The following is a 14,602-nucleotide window of genomic DNA, read 5'->3' on the forward strand; positions in this document are numbered from 1 at the left end:
AGGGGATGGAGCTGGATGAAACTCCCACTGTTGTACTGACTTTGGAGGAGGTGCCGCTCATGGAGGTGACAGGCTCTGCTATGACTAGTGGTTTGAGTGTTGGTGGGACATTCCATGGTTTCACACCTTCCAAGGCTGTGGGTCCCAGTGCCCAGTGGTGGGGTGCAGTGAGGCACACCCAGGGCCCCACCATCCCAGGTTGCAGGTCCCAGTATTGGGGTGTGAATCACACCCATGGGGAGAAGGGGAAGGAGAGCTCGACTGCGCTCTCCTGAGGTGCAGGATCTAACAGATGTGGTTCAGATGATGTCATTGAGTGCGGAGAGCATTGTCCTTACCTGATCATTCCTGGACGCCATCAGTGGGGTGAGTGATGAGGTAGCGGGACTGTCAGGAGAAGTAACAGCAATGACATGAGAAATGGGAACGATATCCGGGATCATCAGTGAAGGAATAGTGGCCATGAGGGAGGGAATGTCAGAGGTAGTACTACCATGTCAATGACCATGAGGGAGGGAATGTTGCAGGTCGTTGAGACACTGTCAAGGCGCATGAGGGAGTTAGCTGCTGCAATAAGGGAACACGCCCAGACCCCGCGTCCATTGACAGAATCAACTGTCACTCCCACTCCAATCTCCACACCAATCTCTGAAGAGCCCAAAGCCAGGCCCTCCAACTTGCCGCCTGACGCTGACCCCCCCCCCCCCGCCCCCCCACCCTCAAGAGGTGTGCAGTACCCGAGATGTTAGAAAGAATAAGCTTGGTATCAAGCCCAGAAACACTGCGCCACCGGTGTGTCCAAGACCAAGCGCAGCGGGCGGTCTTAGAATAAAGGGGATGAGAGATGGGTGCAGACTTTCTTTGCTGCTATTGTTGTTGTTGCTATTATTATTGTTACTTGTTGTAACTGTTCTCAAATACAAAGTTTTTTGTAAGTTATGTAAATTTACAAGTTTATAAGTGATCTTAAAGTTTGATACAAGAATAATTTTACTAAAGTTATGCTAAGTACATTGTTAAGTTTTGAATAAAATATATTTTACATTAAAACTGAATCATGTTCCATTAACATAACACAACATTACGGAACAGCTCCAAACAGTAAACATATCCATGTGGAATAGTTGTCGCTGAGTCCTCAGGCATCAGTAAAGCGTTCACAGATGAGCTGCTGGCGCAAGGCTCAAGCAATTGTTAAAGGAGCACGATGGCCCACCTTCTTCCGACGTCGTGCTCCGGCCTCAGGCACTTGCCTGGTTTCCTCATCCTCGTCGTCCTCCTGCTCGTCACCTGCATCTTCCACATCATTATCATCAGCCACTCTCGCCGCAGGTGGGTCCTCCACTACCAGCTGCTGCTGCCTCATGATGGCTAAGTTATGCAGCATGCAGCACACAACAGTGAACTGACTGACAATCTCGGGGAGTACAGCAAGTTGCCTCCGGAATGGTCCAGGTATCGGAAACGCTGTTTCAATATGCCAATGGTCCTCTCAATGATGCTGTGCATCGCAATGTGCGACATGTTGTATTGACGGTCAGCTTCCATCTGGGTTAGGGGTAGAGGCGTCATGAGCCAGGTGGCGAGGCCGTACCCTTTGTCTCTCAGTAGTCAGCTCTGCCCTTCTGGCTGCTAATGAAACATGGCAAATATAACGTTGTTGCGTAGGATGAACACATCATGGGTGATGCCAGGGTATCTTGCATCAACTGACATGATATGATACATGTTGTCACACATGAGCTGCACATTAATGGAGTGGAAGCGTTTTCTGTTCCTGTACATCTTGGAATCCTTCAAAGATGCTTGCAAAGCAATGTGGGTACAATCAATGTAGCCCTGTACCTTTGGGAAGCCAGCAATCCTGGAGAAGTCCACATGCTTGCGTGGTCATGGGGAACTTTATGAAGTCATTCCTACACATGTACATTGCAGTTGTGACCTGCCGAATGGAGACATGTGTTGCATGTTGAGAAATGGCGCACACATCCCCAATTGTAGCTTGAAACAATCCAGAGGCATAGAATGAAAGTGCAGCTGTAACCTTCACTTCAACTGACAAAGCAGTCCTCCTGATGCTTCTAGGTTGCAGGTCTGCTTTGACCAACTCACAGATCTCACTTACAACTTCTTTGTGGAAATGTAGCCTTCTGACACAGTCTGCATCACTCAGGTGGAGGTACGAATGCCTGTCTCAATATACTCGAAGTGGGTAAGGCCCAGCACCCTATGGGCTCTGATGTTCCTGATATGATGAAGTCGAATCAATTGTCTCCTACATAGCACCATGATGCAGAAGGCTCGCATAAGTCATGGCATTGTCAGTATTGCCCCCATACTTAAATTTAACCTGTGAAAGAAGCGTCAGGAAAGCAGGCAGCACAGGTTCGCAGTTGTATCTCTCCAGGTCTGTATGCATGGACCACACTTAAAGGTCTTGTGACTTCTCCCCTCTTCCCCCCCCCCCCTCGAGTCTTGTGACTTCTCTCTCTCCTCCCCCTCCCACGGCTTATTTTGTAGCTGAACCCCAAGCCCCTGTGTCTGGGCACGGGGCTGATTCTGACGGCCAAACCTACGACCCTCCAGCCCTGCTTCAAGATGTTCGGTGGTGGCGCGTGAGTGAGTAAAAAAATGAGAAAACTTCTGAAATCCAACAAATTTATACTTCTACGTTGACAGGTTAAAAAAAAAAGTTGAATTTTATTATTACTTTTGACAGTGTTCTTGACTCCATCCAAACTCTTTGATTTAAAAACAATGGCATCTTTCAGCGCAGATTTGTGAATGTGCACTGGTTTTCTTAACTCACCAGAAGGTTTTTCAGGAGCCAGATAGGCCAACCTAAGAGAAAAAAATGTTGGCCAAACTGTGAACAATTGTAAAGACCGGCGCAGACATGAGGGAACACCCCTCATCAAAAGAAACTGGCCTAGAAAAATCGTAACTAAGTCAGTTACGTCAGCTCAGATTGCAGGGGGAAACTTGGAAAAAAATAAATATGCCAGAAAAAACGGCGCAAATGACCAGGGAAAATTGAGCCCGAGGTCTTTAAAATTATGAATAGGTTGGATAGGATAGAGTGGAGAGAATGTTTTCTCTTGTGGGAGAATACATAACTAGGGATCATAAGTACAAAATAGTTACTAATAAATCCAATAGGGAAATAAGGAGAATTTTCTTCACTCAAAAGAGGGGTTAGAATGTGGAGTGTAAACAGCAGCACAGACTAGTTTGGCCGAATGGTCTGTTTCAGTGCTATATATTATATGTGATTAGGATAGGATAGGTGCAAGAACTGGTGCCTTACTCAGTGACTCGCCTTATTTCAGGATTTCCTCTGTGTTAACGGGCGGTTCCGTTTGATAGGTTTTCTGGTTCTGGACACGCCCACGACATGGCTTTAATAAATTACCGCTGCACGGCAAAGTCGTTCAGCATTTTGTGCACTTTGTCAGAAAATGAGTGAGAATGTATATGTTAAGTTGCATTTTTTTAAATGTGAATTGCATTACTTGAACACAGTTAAACTGTTTTTCATATACACAGAACAAATAGAGAAACGTTAAAATCGCGTAAGCACGATTCACAAAATGTTAATAGACCTATCAGCGGGGTCTCTGACTGGTTTGAGTTGGTCACAGTGAAAGTGGCACGAATGTCATGTTGAATGGGGCACAGGTTATAGATCTGTAGAAGCGGTTATGGCCGAGCTTATTCCACATTGCTGGCAGTATGTGTTCTCTGCATACCGCCCTTTTACTGTTTCCGATGAAAGTAATTATTTTGAGTCTGATACAAAGCCCAAATCCGGTCATTCCCAATTGCTTCCAACTGACCCAGTGGTTAGCTGGAATTTGAATTTGAAATAATTGGAAATATAGCAGTAACATTTTTGATCAAAAGTCAGTCCGTTTCTAATTAGCCAGACTTAAGATTTGGAAGGGCCGTGTGAGTTAGAGCAATACCTGTAATAGCCGCCTCCTGGTAATTTTAAGAACAGTACGTTTAAAATTGTCAAAGCCTGGCCTGGCCACGGGTCCTGTAACTGGCGACAGGTTAGCTGGTGGAGATTCTCTGTGGCGGACTGGAATTTTTGAGATTCCTTCTTACTGAAATTATAAGCTACGACACGTGACTTACTGGACGTTGACAAGCGCATTCCAAGAAGAAAATTATTTCTGACAAAGTGAAACTCGCAACACTGCTTTTAGTTTAAGAGTTGCATCACAACAAAAAGGTTTCGAGAGATCAATGATCGATGGCAATCGGCCTGCTAAACATTTGCCTCAGTACTTGACTCTCCACCAAGACATCAATTCAATGGGAAATCCGGCCTTTTGACGCTGCTCTGAACTCTCGAGTTTTGTTCTGCAGTGGGTTACTGTGGTGTGCGTGTGTTTATGTGATTCTTTGTATGTCATGTCTGAGTTAGATTCTGCAGAGTTAGCACATAATCCACCGGACGACAGCGGTTCAGACCAAGGATCTCGGGTCAGTCGAAAACATGTTTCAGTTTACATGTAATGCTAATTCCGCACTGCGCCTGCCGACTACCACTGCGTGTTGTAAAGCAAGTTTTCACATCAAACTCTCGTATTTGAACCCTAGGACCTGGGAGGCGATAACAAGAAACTTCGAAGAAGAGAAAAAAACAGAATTGCTGCGCAAAGAAGTCGGAAGAAACAGACACAGAAGGCAGATAAACTACACGAGGTAAAACGCCGAGAAACGGATCCGGCAGTGGTAGCATAGTATCCATGCGAATAATTACATGCAATAAAACTAAAATGCAGTACGGTTAGACATAACGTAAAATATTGCACCGCCGAGGAATTGTTTTGCGTGTCTTGCATTTTGAGATCTTGTGAGATAAGTAAGCATTAATAAAAAAGACCCTATTCTTTGAGATTGCTGACCGTTCGGAAATTATTCTAGTATGCTCCCATGGAAATTGAAAGCCTGAAGCTGAAGTGCTGCTCCACTTTAAATGTGCATATCAATCCAATGCGTTCATTACTACTGACCAATCCATTGGCAAGACTGGCACTTTCTTAAAAAAATCCCTATACAATGTGAGGAATTGTCTTGCATCTGATTTGTACGGTCTGTGACTAGATTTGCAAATCATGTACATGACTGTAGGGGAGAATTAAATGCAAAATTGTACTGGGACAAAATCGAGCGAGCTGCAGTTGACTGAAACTTAGTAATAAAGTCCGGGAAGGCCACGGCTGTGTAGTTTAGTTGGCCTTGACCTACCCCAGCTGCAGAGGTGGCTGATGTAGGTCCATTTTCATAGCTCTTGTATTCATGCACAGTATAGTATCCTAGTTACTAGGGACACCGTAAGCTAAAATGTCCAAAATTATTAGTCCTAAAGTCATTTTTCACCATGTCGACAAGGACAACCATGTGTTCCAAAATTTAAAGCTCGAATTTTGTTTTGAGCGTATAGACAAACAAGATAAACTACCTGTAAATTAAAATGTTCTTTAGGGGCCTGCTTGATAGTTAACAAATTGTCCTTTAGGCCCTGAGTTTGAATCCAGCATTGGTTTATGAGGTGAAGGTTGCTGTTTGCTGACTGTAAGGATCCTACATGAAATGAATCGAGTCAGTCCAAACCCTGTTCTAATGGCATAAATCCACGGTGCAAAATTGGTCCTGATTTGATTGTAACCAGACAGGCAGTCAAAAATGCTACATGGATGGCTGGTGTGAGGAATGAAAAATATCACACTGGTGTACTGATTGCTTTTCTGAAGTTTGCACTGAGTACAGAAAGCTTTACTCTACAACTAAATATACTGTATCTGACCTGCAAGTGTTTGATGCTGACACTCTGAATAAAAGGCAAAGTGTTCCATGACCATATGTCTTGATCACAAAACAATCCAAACATTTAAATAATACAATAAAACATTATTTCTAGCTGCACCTAGAAGTGATCCAGATTTTCACTCGAAAAGTGCATTCCAAGAGTTTGTGGTTATTGTGTTCACATTGTTAATCATTGCTGTTCATTATTGAATTCTGCATTTGTGGTTGGCAGGAAACTATGGGCAAAGAACAGTGTTCAGCAACCTGGGTGCAGCAACTCCCCTGAATTATTTTTGGCTTTGAAAACTTAATTGTCTTCATAACAATAAATGATGCTGGGGACAACTTTTTAAATATACGTGGCCTTCTACCTAGATACCATTTAAAACATAATTTAGTGGCAAATATGGTCCACTGGAACTTAGCCATATTTCACAATTTGTTTTCTCTTTTCACATTCTTTTGTATGTACTTTATCTTGATTTAATATAATTACAGTGTACCTGACCTTTTTAATGGGCTCTTTACACCTTCTGCATTCTTGTGTGCAGGTTTTTGACTTTTCTGATTCCTTTCTCCTGCTTCAAATGTATCTAAAATTAAAATCTCTTCAATAGTTAACATTTTACTGCTAAGCAGAGTACTTAATACGTTAATTGAAGTTGTGGTGACATGTGCTGCACAATCATTTCTAAGTTGTTGACCTTTCTCCTTATGACTGCCAATTAGTTTTAAAAAAATGGTCCCATTTCTTAGAATTGTGTGCTCATCAAAGTGAGAGTTGCCTGCACTGATGATAGGATATTTTCTGCCTTTTTTTGAACCTAATGTCCATATCAATCACTTCCGGATAAGGTAAAGCATGGGTTAGATGCAAAATAAAATTCCAAGTAATCTGTCCCAACAATATGGCAGCCTTTATTTCTCATGCCAGCCATCCTTGAAACCCCTCTGCTTGGACTTAATTTAAAAATGTCAGTCATACAAAACCTCTTACATTGCTATATATTTTGCAACAACCGTTTCAATAAATTATTCCAATTTTATTGTATATCCAATTTGTAAAAACTTTTATGTCTAACGCTGAGTCCATGATAGGCAGATTAGAAATTATTCTGTATATATGCTCTTTGTCATGTAGTCTTGGAAGTCCCAAGATGTTTTAACCAATAATTTGGTGACGATCTTTCAAAGTCTTGCGTACTAAAGAGGGATTCAAAAACAATGTATATCAGAGATCATGTATTTAATTGTGTCAGAAAGAGAGGTTCTTATACTAGTAACTAATGTGGAGTTATATTTTTTTATAAATGAGTATCCGATTGGATTTAGTTGAGTAACACTTCCAAAAGGCGAGAGGCAGTGGGGCTTTGCCAGAGCCTGAATATAAGTTTATTCAGACTGAGAGGTTGAGAGTCCGCTCAGTGTATGTGTGTCTTACATAAAATGAGATTGGGAAGTTTCTACCTAGTTCCTGATGTATATAAGCCCATAACACACACACATGGCTTCTGTGCAACATAAAAATTTCATACTGGTGCAGCAGGGGATGTCATTTTCAGGTTAAGATTAAAGTACCATCGTTTGAACAAAGTTACACTGCAGCTTACTGTGTTGACCTTGATGCTGATGTCTGAAATGACAATGTATTCCATTTTCGAGTGCTGACATCTCTTACCTTGAACGACTAATTTTTAACCAATGACAACTGTATCAATATTTCTAAGTTGCTAAACAAGTGTTACGACTTCCAGCTGAGCACTTGTATAAATCTCACAAAATAGGTGGTTGGATACCTTAAATGTAAATACAAGCTGACACTGTGACAGTCAGTGACAGAGGGAAAGATCTGGGACTAAAAGGGTTGTCTAGGTTGCCTCCTCCCTTCCTCTTCCTCCTCTTCCTCTTCTTCCTCCTCCTCCTCATGCTCATACTCCTCAGCTGCTTGTCATATAATTGGTGGCAAGGGCTGCACCCTCATGATGGCAAGGTAGTGCAGCAGACCACCACAAATCTTGACACCCACTCTGCCAAGTGCTGCAGGGTTCCTCCAGAGCGGTCCAGGCAGTGGAAGCGTTGCTTAAGCACTCCAATGGTTTGCTGTATCACATTTTGTGTGGCAGCATGGCTTTCATTGTATGCAAGCTGCGCACATGTGCTTGGGTTGTTTACCGGAGTCATGAGCCATGTTGTCAGCGGATAGCCCTTGTCGCTCAGTAGCCCCCTTTTATTTGCCGTGGTGGCTGAAATGCTGCTGGCTCAGTGGACTGCCACAGAATAAAGGCATAATGACTGCTACCAGGATACCAGGCATTGACCTGCATGATTCGCTGCCTATGGTCGCACACCAGCTGAACGTTGAGAGAGTGGAATCCCTTTGGTTCCACTGTATGGCAGAGTTGACATGCAGCGCCCACAAAGTGATGTGCCTATTCCAAGGGGAATGCCTACTAGTGCACCTAACTCTGGCAGCAACTGGTTTGTGCAGAAGCCTTGAAGTCAGGAAAAAGTCCTTCAGCACCTGCCACGGCACTTTCTGTAGATTTTTGCAACTTGAAGCAACTACAGAAAGCACCAAACACTTGTAGGATCGTAGCAACAGCCAGTAGAAATCAATGCGCAATTAACCTGTAAGTAGGTAATAATTCCTTTAAATATCACTGCTGAGGGTTCCTTCCTGTTGCTGAACGCGTCTTCAGCTGTGCGAGGTTAAGAGAGGGTGTTGGCTGGAGCGCTGAGCTCCAAAATGGCACAGCTGGCATCAAATCAATGTTGCACACTGATTGATGTCACGATCTGCCTAATCTGTATATTTCTAGTGGACGTTTACTGCGTGTGCTAACGCCCTCACCAATATGGCGGCTGGCATGATACACCCCACAAGTGTGCGCACAAGCATCGATGCTATTTTGCTGCCCAAACAATGAGCACTACTGATCCAAATTTTGCACCGTATCTCTATAAAACTAGAGTTTCAGCTGTGTGAAAAGCTAGTAATAATTACAACACATGACAATGTTATTCAGTAGGCGATAGATTCAATGAAATAACAAGGAATATTAAATACAAATCTAGGAAAAAATGTTCATATTGCATTCACATAGAATTTACCGCACAGATAGAAGCCATTTGGCCTAACTGGTTCATGCTCCACAGGAGCCTCACCCCACCCCTTTTCATCTCAGCCTATCAACATATCCTTCTACTATTTCCTCATGTACTTGTCCAGCTTCCTCTTAAATGCATCTATTTTAAAAAAATTTATTCCGGGATGTGGGCGTCGGTGGCAAGGCCAGCATTTATTGCTCCTCCCTACTTGCCCTTGAGAAGGTGGTGGTGAGCCGCCTTCTTGAACTGCTGCAGTCCTTATGGTGAAGGTACATCCATAATGCTGTTAGGAAGGGAGTTCCATGATTTTGACCCAGCGACGATGAAGGAAGGGCGATATATTTCCAAGTCAGGATGGTGTATAACTTGGAGGGGAACTTGCAGGTGATGGTGTTCCCATGCGCCCGCTGTACTTGTCCTTCTAGGTGGTAGAGGTCGCATGTTGGGAGGTGCTGCTGAAGAAGCCATGGCGAGTTGCTGCAGTGCATCTTTTAAATGGTACACACTACAGCCATAGTGCACTGGTGGTGGAGGGAGTAATTGTTTAAGATGGTGGATGGGGTGCCAATCAAGCGAGCTTCTTTGGTGTTGTTGGAGCTGCACTTATCCAGGCAAATGGAGAGTATTCTATCAAACTCCTGACTTGTGCCGTGTAGAGTCATGAGGTGAGACACTCACCGCAGAATACCCAGCCTCTGATCTGCTCTTGTATCCACAGTATTTATGTGGCTGGTGTAGTTAAAGTTCTCGTCAATGGTAACCCCCAGGATGTTGATGGTGGGGGATTCGGCGAAGGTAATGCTGTCGAATGTCAAGGGGAGGTTGCTTTACTTTTGCTTGTTGGAGATAGTCATTGCCTGGCACTTGTGTGGCATGAATGTTACTTGCCACTTATCAGCCCAAGCCTGAATGTCGTCCAGGTCTTGCTGCATGCAGGCATGGATTGCTTCATTTTCTGAGGAACTGCGAATGGAACTGAACACTGTGCAGTCATCAGCGAACATCCCTACTTCTGACCTAAAAACAGAAAATGCTGGAAATACTCAGCAGGTCAGGCAGCATCTGGAGAGAGAGCATCTGGGGAGAGAGAAACCGAGTTAATGTTTCAGGTCTGTGACCCTTCGTTATAACTGCTTCTGACCTTATCATGGAGGGAAGGTCTTGATGAAGCAGCTGAAGATGGTTGGTCATAGGACACTGCCCTGAGGAACTCCTGTAATTATGTCCTGCGGCTGAGATGATTGACCTCCCAACAGCCACAACCATCTTCCTTTGTGCTTGGTATGACTCCAGCCAATGGAGAGTTTTCCCCTGATTCCCACTGACTTCAATTTTTCTAGAGCTCCTTGATGCCACACTCAGTCAAATGCTGTCTTGAAGTCAAGGGCAGTCACTCTCACCTCACCTCTGGAATTCAGCTATTTTGTCCAATTTGGGAGCAAGGCTGTAATGAGGCCTGGAGCCGAGTGGTCCTGGCGGAACCCAAACTAAGCATCAGTGAGCAGGTTATGTGAGTAAGTGCCACTTTGATAGCACTGTCGACAACACTTTCCATCATTTTGCTGATGATTGAGAGTAGATTGATGGGACGGTAAGTGGCTGGATTGGATTTGTCCTGCTTTTTGTGGACAGTACATACCTGGGCAGTTTTCCACATTGTCGGGTAGATACCAGTGTTGTAGCTGTACTGGAACAGCTTGGCTAGAAGTGCAGCTAGTTCTGGAGCACAGCCCTTCAGCACAACAGCCGTAATGTTGTCGGAACCCATAGCCTTTGCTGTATCCAGTGCATTCAGCTGTTTCTTGATATCACGTGGAATGAATCGAATTGGCTGAAGACTGATTTCTGTGATGATGGGGATCTCCGGAGGAGGCCGATATTCACCTCAACTACTCCATGTGGTAGCGAGTTCCACATTCTCACCACTCTCTGGGTAAAGAAGTTTCTCCTGAATTCCTTATTGGATTTATAGTGACTATCTTATATTTTGCAGCCCCTAGTTTTGGTCTCCCCACAATTGGAAACATCTTCTCTACATCTACCCTATCAACCCCTTTCATAAATTTAAAGACCTCTATTAGGTCAACCCTCCTCCATTTTCTCAAAATGGTTTCTAATCTTATGCTGGGTCTATTATGGGACAAGAAAGCTAGAATTCCCAGCATAGGGAGTATTGGCTCTGCCTCCTCCAATATCCAGGTCCTGGCATTTTCTGAGCCATTCCAAAAGACTCCCACAACGTGCCACATAAAAGGTTACTGCACAAGATAAAAGTTCACAGGGTTGGGATAATATATTAGCATGGATAGAGGATTGGCTAACTAACAGAAAACAGAGAGTCGGGATAAATGGTTCATTCTCTGGTTGGCAAACAGTGACTAGTGGGGTGCCGCAGGGATCAGTGCTGGAACCCCAACTATTTACAATCTATATTAACGACATGGAGGAAGGGACTGAGTGTAACGTAGCCAAGTTTGCTGACGATACAAAGATGGGAGGAAAAGCAATGTGTGAGGAGGACACAAGAAATCAGAAAAAAGACATAGACAGGCTGAGTGAGTGGGCAGAAATTTGGCAGATGGAGTATAATGTTGGAAAGTGTGAAGCCTTGCACTTTGGCAGAAAAAATTGAAGTGCAAGTTATTATTTAAATGGAGAAAGATTGCAAAATGCCGCAGTACAGCGGGACCTGGGGGTACTTGTGCATGCAACACAAAAGGATAGTATGCAGGTACAGCAAGTGATCAGGAAGGCAAATGGTATCTTGGCCTTTATTGCAAAGGGGATGGAGTATAAAAGCAGAGAAGTCTTGCTACAGCTATATAAGGTATTGATGAGGCCACACCTGGAATACTGCGTGCAGCTTTGGTTTCCATATTTACGAAAAGATATACTTGTTTTGGAGGCAGTTCAGAGAAGGTTCACTAGGTTGATTCCAGGGATGAGAGGGTTGACTTATGAGGAAACGTTGGATAGGTTGGGCCTCTACTCATTGGAATTCAGAAGAATGAGAGGTGATCTTATCGAAACGTATAAGATTATGAGGGGGCATGACAAGGTGGATGCAGAGAGGATGTTTCCACTGATGAGGGAGACTAGAACTAGAGGGCACGATCTTAGAATAAGGGGCCGCTCATTTAAAGCAGAGATGAGGAGAAATTTCTTTGAGGGTTGTAAATCTGTGGAATTCGCTGCCTCAGAGAGCTGTGGAAGCTGGGAAATTGAATAAATTTAAGACAGAAATAGACAGTTTCTTAAACAACAAGGGGGTAAGGGGCTATGGGGAGCGGGCGGGGAAGTGGAGCTGAGTCTATGATCAGATCAGCCATGATCTTATTGAATGGCGGAGCAGGCTCGAGGGGCCGTATGGCCTACTCCTGTTCCTATTTCTTATGTTCTTAATTTGACTCCGAACAAACCATTGGCCTGTTCATAAGTGTGGATTCAAAAAGTATGACTCAGAAATTGGAAAGGTTTTCTGTCCTGCGAAACTGCTCATTCGACTATTTTTATCCGTTCCCCTTTTAGCCTGCGTGGTCCAATCCCCACCGCCCCCCCCTCCCAGCCCGATGTTATCTCCCTCCATGCTGCTTCGTTCTCCTATGATTGCCTCGATGGAACTTTATGATGAGCTGAAGGTTGATATACTTCTAATTTCTGTCTCCTTACTTGATTTCCATCAAATATTACATAGGTCCAGCAGTTCACTTGTAAACCTCATGCACTGAGGCAGGTCAGTTTGAATCACAGTTCAGAATTGGCTTTGAACCCAAAGTCCTCTCATTTGTGATTCCGGCATTGTGATGTTAAGTTCTCAAACAGCTTTGTTGAAACAGGTTTAATGATAAGTATTCTTTTAGCTTACCCATGTTTTTTAATGAGTTTGAGTTCCCCTTCTTTAAGACTTGTTTTTATTTTCACAGGAATACGAAGGGCTGGGACAGGAAAACACTGCTCTAAAAAGGGAAATAAGGAAACTTAGTGAAGAAGTGAAACATTTATCAGAAGCTTTGAAAGATCATGAACGAATATGCCCACTGATACACTGTGCCATGAACTTTGTCACAATGCCCAGGCCTCACCCTGATCTCGCCAGCTGTTTACCACGTGATGGGCAAAGTGGAGTCTCATAGATGGATTTAGCATTGACATTTTAAAATTGTTATTTTTTTTTATGGAAGCGTACGATATTCTGTCAAAATGTTTAAATGTGTTTGGTTCCTATATGGAACCTAGAAAGTCCCGAGGACATTATTTAAGAGATGCTGGGCCATATTGTGACCTATATGCTGCTGCTATGGCCCCATGTACCGTATCACCAAGTTTAAAGGCACAGACTTTGCAAGTTTATTATCCCGCCTGTGGATTCTGCTTAGCTTAATCTCTACCTATAGCACAGCAATGAATGTATCTAAAAGACACATAGATTTTTTTGATTTTGCATATTTTTCAGGGGTTGGGGGTGTTGTGTTCCTCACAAATCAAATACAATAGGTTTCTAACATTCCAGCAATTACATAGCTACAAGCTGGTACAGTGAGATATATTGGTTGCCAGAGATCTTAATTTTAAACACACATACCCAAAGACAAACTAAGAGACTATAATGATTAGTTGCACAATAAAATAAGCCTTTTATTGAACAAATTAGAAAGTCAGCTTTTTGAGGGAAATCATTCTGACATTGTGCACTTATTTGGTAATCAGACCAAACTTTCTCCCTTCCCTCCCCCCTCCCTCCCTTGTTAGCTACATGGACAATGTTCTAATTATTGAATCCAGCATGTAAAGCTGTGCCGCATTGCTCAGTCTATAGTGGAAAACAGCAAAACTGACCAAACAGTTACATTTCTGTGGCCACTCGCTCTAGACTCCTAAACTCTATGGGAGCTTCATTTCCTCTACAGCATGAAGAAAACAAGCCATCAGGATCCTACACTAAATAAAGCGAAGTAATGATACAGAACTGTCTCTACAGAGCAAAGAATTATTCTACTATTATCCCCTCAGGGATGCAGATAATGAATATCATTCGCTAACTCCTCTGAGTGGAGCTACCCCTGCATGAGAAATTGTTCCCTCAGATTCTGAATGAAGTTTACTTTGTGATATGATTGGATTGTTGCCACATTGGTTTACAGCTAGACACCAATCATTACTGAAAGCACGTGGCCTTGATGTCATGGCTGCCTGATCACATGTCACAGCTCTATACTGTGACCACACATAATGAATTACCAGTGTCCTGTAAATACATTTGGGTTACGACTGTTCGAACACCTAATATTCATCTAAAATTTCTCTCCACTGTGTAACATAAATGGGGTAACATGGGAGCGAAAATTTAGATGATTGCATGGTGTTCATAGAGTAAAATGTTTATCAGTGCCATATTATGTAAACTGTTATAAGTTTCCTGATATCATTTAATGGTTTAATCTTTGAAAATGGTTGTTGTGCATCACGAGTCTTGATTTTCCATACCTTTTAAAGATTTCTTTGCTTCTTTTTTTATACCTTTGTTCTGCATAATGAACCCACATGACCTCCTTTAAGTTAAAGGGCAGATGAATCATATATAGCTCAATGGTTTCTAATCATAATGTTAGTGAGTGCTTAACTGATAGGTAGTGCATCTGCTTGGAAAGGATCAGACAAGCTCAAATTTTCCCCT

At 43.1% G+C, this 14,602-nt stretch overlaps 1 protein-coding gene across 1 annotated transcript; it reads left to right on the forward strand.

Moving 5' to 3' along the window:
• The first annotated feature begins 4,419 nt into the window (after positions 1–4,419).
• On the forward strand, positions 4,420–13,061 carry batf3 (basic leucine zipper transcription factor, ATF-like 3). The gene is made up of 3 exons (XM_070888714.1): positions 4,420–4,491; positions 4,609–4,713; positions 12,852–13,061. The coding sequence occupies exons 1-3, from the start codon at positions 4,420–4,422 to the stop codon at positions 13,059–13,061; spliced, it is 387 nt and encodes a 128-aa protein (XP_070744815.1).
• Positions 13,062–14,602: the final 1,541 nt, after the last annotated feature.

Source organism: Pristiophorus japonicus, chromosome 9, assembly GCF_044704955.1.
Source record: "Pristiophorus japonicus isolate sPriJap1 chromosome 9, sPriJap1.hap1, whole genome shotgun sequence".
NCBI classification, from domain to species: Eukaryota; Metazoa; Chordata; class Chondrichthyes; family Pristiophoridae; genus Pristiophorus; species Pristiophorus japonicus.

Coding starts and splice junctions, on each gene's coding strand:
- batf3 (XM_070888714.1), top strand. CDS start 4,420: ATGTCTGAGTTAGATTCTGCAGAGTTAGCACATAATCCACCGGACGAC. Junction 4,492..4,608: donor GTTCAGACCAAGGATCTCGG/GTCAGTCGAAAA, acceptor TTTGAACCCTAG/GACCTGGGAGGCGATAACAA. Junction 4,714..12,851: donor AGGCAGATAAACTACACGAG/GTAAAACGCCGA, acceptor TTATTTTCACAG/GAATACGAAGGGCTGGGACA.